General features: G+C 41.0%; 1 protein-coding gene and 1 non-coding gene across 8 annotated transcripts in view; one reads left to right on the top strand and one right to left on the bottom strand.

Moving 5' to 3' along the window:
• The window catches only part of ACYP2 (acylphosphatase 2), a 182,288-nt gene that overhangs the window by 40,941 nt on the left and 127,851 nt on the right, over nt 1–13,496 (top strand). For 5 of the 7 annotated variants that reach the window (XR_009447974.1, XM_059659830.1, XM_059659836.1 and 2 more), the window contains one exon: nt 13,112–13,148. The exons of the other annotated variants lie outside the window; for them this stretch is intronic. Coding sequence is in view for 3 of the 5 variants with exons in the window: in XM_059659830.1 (XP_059515813.1) it covers nt 13,112–13,148 (37 nt within the window). In the remaining 2 variants the exon portion in view is untranslated. The remainder of the gene's footprint in view (nt 1–13,111; nt 13,149–13,496) is intronic. 7 annotated transcript variants of the gene reach the window in all.
• Nucleotides 11,126–11,257, bottom strand: LOC132214105 (small nucleolar RNA SNORA51). The gene has a single exon (XR_009448200.1). It is a non-coding gene; the product is annotated as a small nucleolar RNA SNORA51 (small nucleolar RNA).

Below are 13,496 nucleotides of genomic sequence, written 5' to 3'. Positions count from 1 at the left end.
GCAGCGGGTGCTGGGACTCAGAGAGGCAGAGCCCCTTGGGACAGGACTGAGAGCCGCCATAACTGCTCTCTCCGGCCCACCCTGTTGATCCTGTGCGACCCGCCACGCCCAAGCCCTGCACACAGGCATTTGCCAGATAGCCTCAGGCAAAGGCTAGATTAGCACCTCCCTAGAGGACAGAAGTTCTCTCACTGCTGACACAGCTGATTCTCATAGCCACTTGGCCTGGAGGTCAAACCCTCCCTGGAATTAGCTACAACAATCCAGATTTATCTATAAGACTGCGAACAAAGACCACTAGGGGGTGCACCAAGGAAGCATAACAAAATGCGGAGACAAAGAAACAGGACAAAATTGTCAATGGAAGAAATAGAGTTCAGAACCACACTTTTAAGGTCTCTCAAGAACTGTTTAGAAGCTGCCGATAAACTTAATGAGATCTACACGAAAACTAATAAGACCCTCGATCTTATATTGGGGAACCAACGAGAAATTAAGCATACACGGACTGAAATAACGAACATTATACAGACGCCCGACAGCAGACCAGAGGAGCGCAAGAATCAAGTCAATGATTTGAAATGCGAGGAAGCAAAAAACATCCAACCGGAAAAGCAAATTGAAAAAAGAATCCAAAAATGCGAGGATAGTGTAAGGAGCCTCTGGGACAGCTTCAAGCGTACCAACATCAGAATTATAGGGGTGCCAGAAGATGAGAGAGAGCAAGATATTGAAAACCTATTTGAAGAAATAATGACAGAAAACTTCCCCCACCTGGTGAAAGAAATGGACTTACGGGTCCAAGAAGCGCGGAGAACCCCAAACAAAAGGAATCCAAAGAGGACCACACCAAGACACATCATCATTAAAATGCCAAGAGCAAAAGATAAAGAGAGAATCTTAAAAACAGCAAGAGAAAGAAACTCAGTTACCTACAAGGGAATACCCATACGACTGTCAGCTGATTTCTCAACAGAAACTTTGCAGGCCAGAAGGGAATGGCAAGAAATATTCAAAGTGATGAATACCAAGAACCTACAACCAAGATTACTTTATCCAGCAAAGCTATCATTCAGAATTGAAGGTCAGATAAAGAGCTTCACAGATAAGGAAAAACTAAAGGAGTTCATCACCACCAAAGCAGGATTATATGAAATGCTGAAAGGTATCCTTTAAGAAGAGGAAGAGGAAGAAAAAGGTAAAGATACACATTATGAACAACACATATGCATCTATCAACAAGTGAATCTAAGAATCAAGTGAATAAATAATGTGATGAACAGAATGAACTGTTGATTATAATAGAATCAGGGACATAGAAAGGGAATGGACTGACTATTCTTGGGGGGGAAAGGGGTGTGGGAGATGCGGGAAGAGACTGGACAAAAATCGTGCACCTATGGATGAGGACAGTGGGTGGGGAGTGAGGGCGGAGGGTGGGGCGGGAACTGGGAGGAGGGGAGTTATGGGGTGGAAAAAAAGGGAACAAATGTAATAATCTGAACAATAAAGATTTAATTAAAAAAAAAAAAAAAAAAAAAAAAAAAAAAAAAAGAAAACTCATGGCTCTGCCAACAGTGCCCATGGTTTGTGCATCTCCAGTACCTGATCAAACTTGTGGTTGTTGGATTCACAGTGATAGTACCCATAGGTCTGAGCCTCTGTGTGCCTAAGAATTTACATTCTGATATATATTATTTTACTATAAGTGTGTTTTATTTATCCTTTGTTGTATAGTTAGATCATTATGTTGGTTTACAAATGTTTTGGGTAAATTATATTACCCATGCATTTCATTTCAGGATAACAGAGGAAGCATTACAAAATGTTTGTTATAAAGAGGGGGCATTAGGCCTGATAGAGCTCTGGCCAGTAAAAACAAGCACAAGCCAAAAAACAGACAAAACAGACACATAAACACAATCCACGAGTGGAAATAACATCTGGAGGATGTTGCGTCTGTTTCCCATAGGTTGGCTTGAGTTATGGGGGCCTGGGTAGAGCTGAGCCTTGGACTCCTTTGAAAAGGTGCAGGGGCTTCTGTAAACGCCTCTTATTAGCCCTTAGCATTACCTTGACTCTGACCAGCCGTGTCCTGGCTTACGCCTGTCTTCCTCTGGTGGATTGTTTGATAACTGACCTTGCACACCAGCCATTTCTGTTCAGCCTCCATATTATTCCCTTCACGACATTGGAAATCAGTGTTTTTAGATGCTGAATCCAGATAAACCCAGATAGAATAAACAAATCTGACTTCACTTTTACTTTCTGTATGGACAGGATCCATTAGCATATTTTCCATACAAATAGGGGCTGTCAGGTACCATGTTATTCACCTCATGGCATTATGCCTGTTTTCAGGGCATATTTTAATATCCTAGTAGCACAAAGGGAAAAGATTTAAACTGAAATGCTTGCTGTGTATTGTGGTTTAAACTTTCTGGTTGTCATGAAGCCTGAGAACATTAGCTTTCTTTTTTAACTTTTTTTTTTTTTTAAATGTTAGCTTTCTACGTATATGCCATAGAATGAGCTCTCAAAAATTACCAAAAAAAATTAACTGAGCAGAAGAAACTTTGGGCAAAATTTTAAAATTTTAGCTCAATCTAGGCAGGGCCTCAGATACTTGATGATCACAGGCCATTTTGCTAGTCGGACCAAAAGGAAACTAGGGAAGACCCTGTCTGATAAGGAAGAAGGAAGGCATAATTTCCCTATTTTAGTTATTAAAGGCGCAAGAATTAGACTATTTAAAGCACAGTCTTCCATATTGAAGATCACTTCATTAATTTATGAAATATTTATTGAGGCCCTTCATGTCAGGAACAATCCAGTGTATGGATCTGGAGCTGGAGCAGAACAGTGAAGAACTCTCTTCTCTGGGCAGATGTGACAGTATCTCCAGCAGTGGCTTCCAGGGTGTTAGCAGTGCAAGCTGCAGCACCATTTCCTCACTTTGGCCCCCAGCCATCCTGGTGGCTCACATCCTTTTATAAACTTTGTTCTTGTCTGAATGGGCCAGAGTCAATTTCTTCCTACAGGCCATTTTCTTTCAATAAATTGTTTTTGCTCTTTAAATTGTTGTTGTTGGAAACTAAGAACCCTGATAACTAAATACACTGTAGTAACTAAAAACATCGCGCCTTAATGACCATATTAAGTGTTTGGACCTTTATCACAGGAACAAAAGGAAGCCATTGAAGGCTTTTAAGCAGCAGGAATGGCGGGGGTGGCAGAGACAGGATGAAGTCTGCATTTGCAGAATTCTCTCAGACTGCAGTGAAGAGGGTCTAGGTTAAATGTGGGGAGACCAAGAAATAGATGATGCTGGTTTAGACCAGTGATGGCGAACCTTTTGAGCTCAGCGTGTCAGCATTTTGAAAAACCCTAACTTAACTCTGGTGCCGTGTCACATGTAGAAATTTTTTGATATTTGCAACCAGAGTAAAACAAAGACTTATATTTTTGATATTTATTTTATATATTTAAATGCCATTTAACAAAGAAAAATCAACCAAAAAAATGAGTTCACGTGTCACCTCTGACACACGTGTCATAGGTTCGCCATCACTGGTTTAGACTAAGACAGAGAGAAGTGCATGGACATAAGGGTTATTTAGCAAGTCAACTTGCTATGATTGGAATGTCTGGGGATAAAGGAAAATAGAGGCATCAAGCTTTGTTTGCCATTTCCTGCTTCCTGAATTGGTTGGTGTTGGCTACATAAATTTAACTACTTTGGGTTTTTTTGGTTGTTTGGTTTGTTCCTTACACAAGGATATTTTTCCATTGATTGATTGATTGATTGATTGATTATTTATTTATTTATTTATTTATTTATTTATTTATTTATTTTAGAGAGAGTAGAAGGGGGAGGGAGAGGCACAGAGAGAAACATCAATGTGAGAGAGACACATTGATTTGTTGCCTCCCACAGGTGCTCCGACCAGGGCCGGGGATTGAGCCTGCAACTGTGATACGTGCCCTTGACAGGAATAGAATCCGGGACCCTTTAGTCTGCAGGCCGACTCTATTCAGTGAGCCAAACCCGCTAGGGCTAACTACTTTGTTTTACAACCTTGATTGCTATCACGGACTTAACGGGTATCAAATGGATTTTTCCAAATTGCACAGAAATTGCCTTTAGATCCGTGAATTCAGTCCATGTTTTAATGCTTGGCTCTCACCAACGAGGAGAAATATAGTTGGTCTCTGAGTCACGCTGTGAAATAGTAGTCAATGCTGAGGCTTCATCTGCAACACTCGAGTCAGTACATCCCTGGGCTCTCATGAGTGGGAGGAAAACAATTTTACAGAAAGCAGATTTGGGCTGCCATCTGTTGTGCATGGGTTTTGCTCTTTACACATAACTGGTGAATAAAACATTTAACAGGCGGTAGCTAGAAAGTTATATGCAGCATCTCCATTCATGAGAAAATTATGTATTTTCTTTTCTGTTTAAGGGCATTGTTTAAATGTCCTTCTAGGCTTATTTATGTATCCTCAGTTGAATGAATTATTACCTAAAGTCCACTACCATCAGCACTTATCACATGACCTAACATCCCAGAATTGTAACTAATATTTGTTGCTACCTGGTGTTCACAGTCTCCTCAAATGTGAGTCAATCCATGTTTGATACCTTTTCCAAATCTGACTTATTTACAACTTTCCCCAAAGTCATGAAATTTTCAATTTTTGAATACTTGTTTTGTACCAATTACTTTGCCAACCACTAATAAATATATATTTATACACCCTCACATTCCATATATTTGTTTAATTTTCACTCTAACCACGTGCAGTAGGTACTGCTGACCCCATTTTATGTGGAATTGAGGTCCACGTTTAGAAATTCTAATTTAAACCCAGATATGTGTCACTGGGCCCATACGAAACGACTGTGCCACAAAATCATCTGACTTATCATTTGTTGTTCTCCTTTATTCTGTGCCTTTAAACCTCAGATAAGCTCCACTACAATAAAGGGAAAACGCTAGACCTGGAGTCAAAAGACATGGCTTGAATCTAGCTTTGAGTCCTAGATTTATTACCAGTTGAATAAAGTTGGACAAATCACTTGACACCTCAGAGCCTCTGTCGCCTCGGATGGTAATACATCTGTTATATAATATTTGTGAGGATTAAATGAGCAACATTTACAGAAATTATTTATAAGCAATAAAGCATTCTGCAAATGTAGATATCATTATTAATTTACTTGCCCTAATGGTTAAATTTCTGGAACTCAAGTCTTGGGCAAATGATATCTGTGTTCCCATAACCAGAGCAATATTACTAACAGCAGTACCAACCATCATGGCAATTTTTATATTTGCTCAGTTTTCACATTTTATTTTGCTCTTATAACAGTGCTGTGAGAAATTGTATAAAATTTACAGAACAGCTGCAATAAGAAGTCCTCCAGTGCCAGAGAGAATCAGAAATAAAATTAGGATTTAATTCTACCTTTCACAGTGCACTTCCCTTCCTTAGAATACTTTGGCTTAACACCATTTATGGAAAAAGAAATGTAACTTAAGCATCTGTGGTTAAATTTAGCAGATAATATTGAGAGATGAGACTAGAAGAATATATTTAGAGAGAGCCTACTTAACATGAATTGTTATCTGCTGGGGGAAAATTGGATTTCAGGCATTCCTAGAGCTCAGTCTAGCAATTATTCATCACTAAAGGGGAACACGTATTATAACTGTACCTAAAATATTTTTTTAAAAACAACTTTGAATTCATACCTGAAAGCAATATATTTTTTTCTATGCAAGACGTTCCCTACTTACTGATATGTCCAGACAGTGGCCTAGCAGACCCTCAGGGGAAAGTAAAACTTAACAAGCAACAGATAATTATCAGCTCAGTGACTCTTTAACATTTAAATTGTTTGCCTTTGCCAAATAGGGGGTATAAGCACAAATTGTTTTATTATTAGCTTAAGTGCTTTGCTTATCTTAAGCAATGAATATTTTTAGCTCTGTTTGTATAACCCATAGGATACAAGTAAAACATTGAAGAAGGGAGCATGAACGCACCGTTGTTTAGTGTGACATTTCGTTTGACAGATATATTTTGGCATGGAAGTTGTCCAAATGAATGTCACTAAGTTGGCTTCACTTATTCTTACACTGTAACTGATATTTCTAAGTGGAAAGACATGTATTCCTTTAAAACTCCTGGGCTTTCCTCTGTTTCTTTGGTCACTTTATTCTAAGAGAGGAGGGATGACTTACTGTTTGGTTGCATTAGAGAGAGGAACTGGGTTTGCTTAGTCCTGAGTTTGAGCGTGACCATTGTTTCCCTCCCATGTGAAGAGAGAAGAGAAAGCTATTGTGCAGAAGGAGGAGGATAAATTAGGTTCAACGAAGATAACTGCTTGGGTTCTGGTGACTTTTCTTTTTTCTATTTTTATTTAAGTGGTTCATTAATTAACCTGACTAAGCAACAATGTACACAGCACCCTCTCCTGAAGGTTAAAAAGGCTTAAGTTACGTCTTCTTTCCGCCTGTTTCCCACCGTTCGTTTTCTCTGCCTGGAGAGAATGCTCCCACTTGGGGTATGTCTTTCCAGATTCTTCATGCAGGTACATTTAGGCACATATATCCTGTCCTTCCTGCAAAAACTAGTGACTGTCCTATGCACATTGTCCTCCCTCCCTCTTTTCTTTTTCTTTTTTTTTTTAAATAAATCTTTATTGTTCAGATTATTACAGTTGTTCCCCATTTTTCCCCCCATAGCTCCCCTCCACCCAGGTCCCACCCCACTCTCTGCCCTTACCCCCCCCCCCCGCCCCACTGTCCTCATCCCTAGGTGTACGCTTTTTGTTGCCGGGTCAAAGGTCATACACATGGAAAATGTAGCTATTTCCATCCACGACGTGTCCCTGTGTTCAGAAAGGTCTCTCACGACTTGTTCATGCTCTACTCAGAAAGGGTACGGAGACATGTAACGGCTTTTTAAAATAATGTGTCCTCTTATGTTTAAAATGAGGATTTTGCTACCAAAAGCGAGGAGAAAGCAACACTATAGCTGCTCTAACCCCTCTCGCCCTTCGGGTGATAGTTGTGCTTGGGGCTGCGCGCTGGTTCGTGGGCCGTCGATGAAGCCGTCTGGGTGGCTTGCGCGGTTCTGCCTGCTTCCCAGGGGCTGTCGCAGCCTCGCAGGGGTCGTCTCAGCCTCACAGGGGCCGTCGCAGCCTTGCAGGGGGTGCCGCATCCCACGTTGGGGGTGAAGGTGCGAGTCAGAAGCTCCTCTCACTGTCTCTCCTGCTTCTCCCTTGCGTATTGCCGATGCTGGAAGTTTCTGAGAGCCGTCTGCAGGTGCTGGACATCATACTTTAACTGGTCAACACGAAGTTTGGCTTTCTGTCTTTTGTTGGGAGGCTCCTTGCTGGACAAAATCTCCAGGCGTTCTTGCTGGTTGAATATCTGGTATGCTTGCTTGGATTTCATTTTCTACTAAGTGCACAGACTGCTTGTCTGCCGTCTCCTGGCGTCCCACGTGAGACTGGATCTGTTGGACCTGCTTGTGCGTTTGCTGGTACCGTGGTTCTATGTCGCTGGCCCAGCCGGGTCCGGCTCCAACTTCCTCTAAACCTGATTCTGCTTCTTGAGTGTGTCCCAGCTGAACTTGAGTGTGTCCCAAACTGAAATCTGCAGTTTGTTGGGTTAAGCTGCAAAAGCGCAGGTGGTTCCTTTTGTGCCACTGACACAGCTTGGGCAAAGATGTAAATTGAGTAGGGCGGGGTCTCAGGGAATCACCAGGGCGGAGCAAACAGCAATGGCGTTTCCGCAACTCCTCGCTTCTCCGCGACTCCGCGTCTCCGCACGCCTGAGTGCCGGCAAGCAGCTCTGGGAGAAAGCCACCCTTGCTCTCCGACCCGCTGCAAGGCCATCCCACCTCTCCCCGTAGGGGTCTGGGACCTCAGAATCCTGCCCCAAACAAGCTCAGTGGATTCGAGAATTTGTAACCCCTTCCGACTGAAAAAAAACGCGCATCCAGTTGCAGCCCGCCTGGCGCGCGACTCCATACCTCTGCTCTTGGTGCCTCTGCACATCTTACTCAGTCTCAATGCTCTTCTTTCTTTCCTTCCAGTTGTAGAACTTCCACTGGGCCAGCTTTCCCATGGTTCTGAATGATAGTTGTTTGTCTTATAGTTGGTAGTTTCAATGTTGTTGTGGGAGGCAGCACACACAGGTCTGTAACTTATGCTGCCATCTTGGTTCTCCTCTGGTGACTTTTTTAGTTTTTACTTCCAGTTCTTTTCTGGGGCCTGGTTGAATTCTTGCATTGGGTTCTATGAGATGTCTGTGTCCTTATAATAAATCCTCTCTTTTTGTTTTGTATAAAGGTAGCACTAATGGTTTTCTATTACATGTGTCCAAAGTATCTTAACTAAAATTTTATTTAGTTGTAGTTAACACAATAAGTAACCTTACTATTTGAGAAAGAGGCTGCTGGAACATGCATTTATTGGAATAGCCATGTTAGGTGATGTAATGAAATTTTATTTTAAATATTCTTATTGGTGTAAAACATTATTTATAATATGTAAAGAGAGCATAAAATATGGCCATGTATTTTTAAAGCAAATCTGGCCAGTTTTATTAGGTAGAAATATATTTCTAATTAAAGAGGTTTTTGTTATTGCTTTATTTCATGGTAGAAAACAGTTGAGTTAGTGAGAAAAATTAATCAAATATTGATAGAAGACACACACTAGGGATCAGGAGTAATCTGTTCAACCTTGTAAAAATATCTACAAAATACTTAAAATACAGAAAAGAAATGTGGTATTTAATAGTGTTTTGTTTTGTTTTTAAATCCTCACCTGAGGATATTTTTCCATTGATTTTCAGAGAGAGTGGAAGAGAGAGGGAAAGACAGAGAGATATCAATGTGAGAGAAACACAGCAATTGGTTGCCTCTTACACAGGCCTGACCAGGGCCCAGGCTGGGGAGGAACCTGCAACCGAGGTAGGTGCCCTTGATCAGAATTGAACCTGGGACCCTTCCGTCCTCAGGCCGACACTCTATCCCTCAGCCAAACCGTCTAGTGTTTTTTAAAATATATAGTTTTATTGATTTCAAAGAGGAAGGGAAAGGGAGAGAAAGGTAAAAACATCAATGATGAGAGAGAATAATTTATCGGCTGCCTCCTGCATGCCCCACACTGGGGATTGAGGCCACAACCTGGGCACGTGCCCTAATCAGGAATCGAACTGTAACCTCCTGGTTCATGGGTTGGTGCTCAACCACTAAGCTACACTGGCCAGGCTGAAATCTTAATATCGCATCCAAAATCACCCTCACAGAAACATTCAGAATAATGTTTGACCAGCCAAGTTGACACATGAAATTAACCATCCAAAGGGGTATTCTTCCCATTATCTCAGAGATTGGATAAGTTTAGGAAATGGCATTGTTAATTTGTCAAAAATGCAGTTCTCTTGACATTTCATATAAATAGAACAGTGTGTACCTGATAGACTAATTAGGCTATCATAGAGTTAATAATAGGGGTGATTAAGAATAATTTCTAATAATAAAAAGACATATTTACCTCTAGAAAATTCCTTTTTCCTGAACTTTTTACAAAACTAAAGGTTTCAAAATGTCATTCATGTTGACATTTCTCCTTTTTATTAACATTTATATTTTGTGAGTTCCTCATAGCAGATCTTGTGGGTTTTGCATTTTAAAAAGTGTTTTGAATTTAGATTTAACATTCTTCCTTCTTAAATATTCACTAAGGCCCAGAAATGAAAATGTTCCCATATGGAAAATCATACATTTGAACACAAGTTAACCTCTAGTTTCTTTACACAAAAGCTGCTTAGTTCTCTATATGTAAGATATTAAACTTTGTAGGGAACTTATGTAAGTGTAAAAGAGTTCTGAATAAGATTTGCCAAAGAGATAATAATGGGGAGATGAAAAGGGAACTAGGGTTGAGAAAATAGGGGAAGTTCAACGAGGACTTTAAACATATCTGAATTATATAAAACATTGATATGAAGCATATAGGCTCTTATCACTTGTGTAATTAGCAATAAAAAAATAATACATCTGGTCTGATTCCCTTGTTTTGCAGATTGCAGAATGGTGGCTTAGAGAGGTTGAGAGGCTCAAGGAAGGTCACACTGCTAGTCAATGGAAGAGACAGGACTAGAAGCCAGGTCTCCTGACACTCGGTCCCATGCTCTGTCTAAATAATCTGTCCAGTCAACAATGTACTAAAAATATAAAAAATGGCTTTTTTTCAGACATTGAATACAGAAAATATTAGCTAGTTAGAAGGGAGGTAGATTTTCATGTAGAAACTCAGTTGGAAGTTCTGTTTAATTTCATTTTCTACAACCAGCGGGAAAAAGGAGCAAAGAATATTGGAGAAGGGACTGTGAAGAACTGGTGGGCCTGGAGATGGGTAAGGGAGGGAGGGAAAGAGGGCACAGCAGGCACCTGGTAGGGCTGGAGTCCAGGTGGCACACAGTGAGTGGTCAAATATGGGTCCCCTGGAGTGTGAAAAAGATAGACTTAGCAGGTGCCTATACTGAGTCCTGAAAGTTGTCTTAATAGTTTTACCTCTGTGAGCATAAAGATCTAATTATTTCTATAAATGATTTCTGTTGAACTCTGAACCTGAATCTAGGTTTTCAGGGTCTTCTAGTTAAGTGTTATTTGGAAATAAAACAGTATTTAATTGTATTAAACACACACACACATATACATATATAAATCAGGCTTACAATAGTATGCTTTTCTTTGTATACAAAACAAATACAACATATCCTCGCTTTGAGTTATTTTTAATACACTTATATTCTGGTTTTCTATCTTGTCAAAATTTAAGACACACTTCCACAAAATAGAACAAAGGCAAAGCAGAGTAAGAGACTTTTAGACTTTTGGAAGTCCTAGAATCACCTAAGCTAACTCAACTCACCTAGGAATTTAAAGGACAAAAGGCCTGTATTTATGACTCCCCTTTCCCACTATAACCTCCTCTGTGAATGCTCCATGAGGGCAAACATGTTTTTTGTTCAACATTTTATTTATTTATTTATTTATTTATTTATTTATTTATTTATTTATTAATTTATTATTTTTTCAATGTCTTCCCATTCACAATACAGACCAGGCAAAGAGCCTGAGCTGAGGTGTATATGGGGTAATTTTACTCTAACTCCTATTTCTGTACAGTCAGTGTAAGAACACAGCCTGTGGTAAGCACCAGGAGGCCTTGTTCAACATTTTATCTGAAACTCTGTGCCTGGCACATAATAGGTGCTCAAAAAATATTTGTGCAATGAATGAATCCAAAGGCTAAATGCAGACCTAGTGACAGAGGTTAGCAATTCGCAGTGCATGGAATATTGCGGCGAGGCTGCCGGAGGGGCAAATAGTTATCAACAAAGGGCAAAGCCAGCCAATACAAGGAAAAAAGGCTTCTGAGCAGGGAAGTGGTAACTGTATAGATAAATGGCTTGTGAAGGAAGAGTGACAGGTATCCCAAGGTGTCAGATAAAGTAGAAGCAGAATAGGAATAGAAACCAAGTCTCTGGCTCCTGGACTAATATTCTTTACAGTGTACCACTTCACTTTCTCTAGAGACTAAGAGACAAGGTCATGACATACAGACTAGGACTGTGTTCAACAAATGAACACCCACCCCCCTACCCCCCCACCCCACCCCCATCAACCTACTTCAGTAGCATCTCTTCTGCTTTCTGTCTCATCTGTGACACAGGGAAGTTGGTTGTCCTACAAGAGAACTGAGTACTGAAAATAACACTATGGGCCAAAGTGCATAATTGTATCTGTTTCCTATTTATTACCCAGATTTGAGGTAATCATTGTTAGCAAATCCGGACTGAAAGTGGAACTTCAAGTATACCAGTGGTTCTCAAACTTCTGACCCTTTAAATACAGTTCCTCATGTTGTGACCCAACCATAAAATTATTTTCGTTGCTACTTCGTAACTGTAATGTTGCTACTGTTATGAATCCTAATGTAAATATCTGATATGCAGGATGGTCTTAGGCGACCCCTGTGAAAGGGTTGTTCAACCGCCAAAGGGGTCGCGACCCACAAGTTGAGAATCACTGAAGTATACACTTTAGGACAATGCCAGCCATTTGCTTTCTCAGTGAGAAGTAATTGCTTCTATATAAATGTGTATTTATATTATCCTATGTAATAAAACCCTAATATGCAAATCGACTGAACTGTGGAATGACCGATTGCTATGACTCGCACTGACCACCAGGGGGCAGACGCTCAACGCAGGAGCTGCCCCCTGGTGGTCAGTGCGCTCCCACAGGGGGAGCGCTGCTTAGCCAGAAGCCGGGCTCACTGCTGGCGAGCGCAGCAGTGGTGGTGGGAGCCTTTTCCACCTCCAAGGCAGCGCTAAGGGAGTGGGCCTAAGTCGGCAGTTGGACATCCTCTAGGGGTCTAAGCTAGCAGTCAGACATCCCTGAGGGGTCCCGGACTGGGAGAGGGTGCAGGCTGGGCTGAGCCCTCTCTCCCTCCAGTGCACGAATGTCATGCACCGGACCTCTGGTATTTAATAGAAACATATAATTATATATATACTAGAAGCCCGTTGCACGAAGATTCGCACAATAGGCCTTCCTTCCCCTGGCTGCCGGCACTGGTTTTCCTCCAACACCCGGGACCCAGGCCTTTGGTCCGGCCGCAGCAGAGAAGCCAAGCCTCTTCAGTCTTCAGTCTTCAGTCTTCTGTCTTCTGTCTTCCATCTTCTGTCTTCACTCCCGCTGGAGCCTTCAGTCTTTGCGCCTTGTATGCAAATTAACCGCCATCTTTGTTGGGTTACTTTGCATAGTCGCTCTGCTTGGCTGGTGGGTGTAGTGGAGTGACACTAATTTACATGCTTCTCTTTTATTAGTGTAGATATGAAATTATTTTAAACTCCTGCAGCTTTATTACCTGTACAACTTATCTGTATTATCTTGGAGCATCTCTTCCATTGTCCTCTTGAACAGATATTACTTATTTTAGCTATTTAAACATTTTATCATTTTAATTTTTCACTTAAGACATCTTGACAAGCTTTTTTTTTTTTTTTCCTTTAAGGTGTGCACTTTATTGAACTGGTCTCGTCAGTGTACAGGTAAGCCCTGCTTGGCCACCTCCACACCTCAACCCACTCCCAGGGGGACTAAAAGCCTTCATACATCTCAAGTTGACAAGCTTTTTAACTCATGATGTCAGAAACTAAATTTTGTATTCCACTCCATGATGAGTAGGCAGTAGGCATGTGTTAAATATTTACTGAATAAATGGAGACTTAAAAGTGGAATTTATTGTAGATTCTAAATTCATTTTGCAGTGTTAGAATAAAATATCTCAAACCCAAAATGGTCTTCTAAAATGAAGAGCCTGGCCCTAACCGGTTTGGCTCAGTGGATAGAGCATCGGCCTGCAGACTCAAGGGTCCCGGGTTCGATTCTGGTCAAGG

Source organism: Myotis daubentonii, chromosome 12 (assembly GCF_963259705.1).
Source record: "Myotis daubentonii chromosome 12, mMyoDau2.1, whole genome shotgun sequence".
In the NCBI taxonomy this organism is placed as follows: domain Eukaryota; kingdom Metazoa; phylum Chordata; class Mammalia; order Chiroptera; family Vespertilionidae; genus Myotis; species Myotis daubentonii.
The sequence above is the reverse complement of the archived record's forward strand: the minus strand, read 5'-3'. Positions and strand labels throughout refer to the sequence as shown.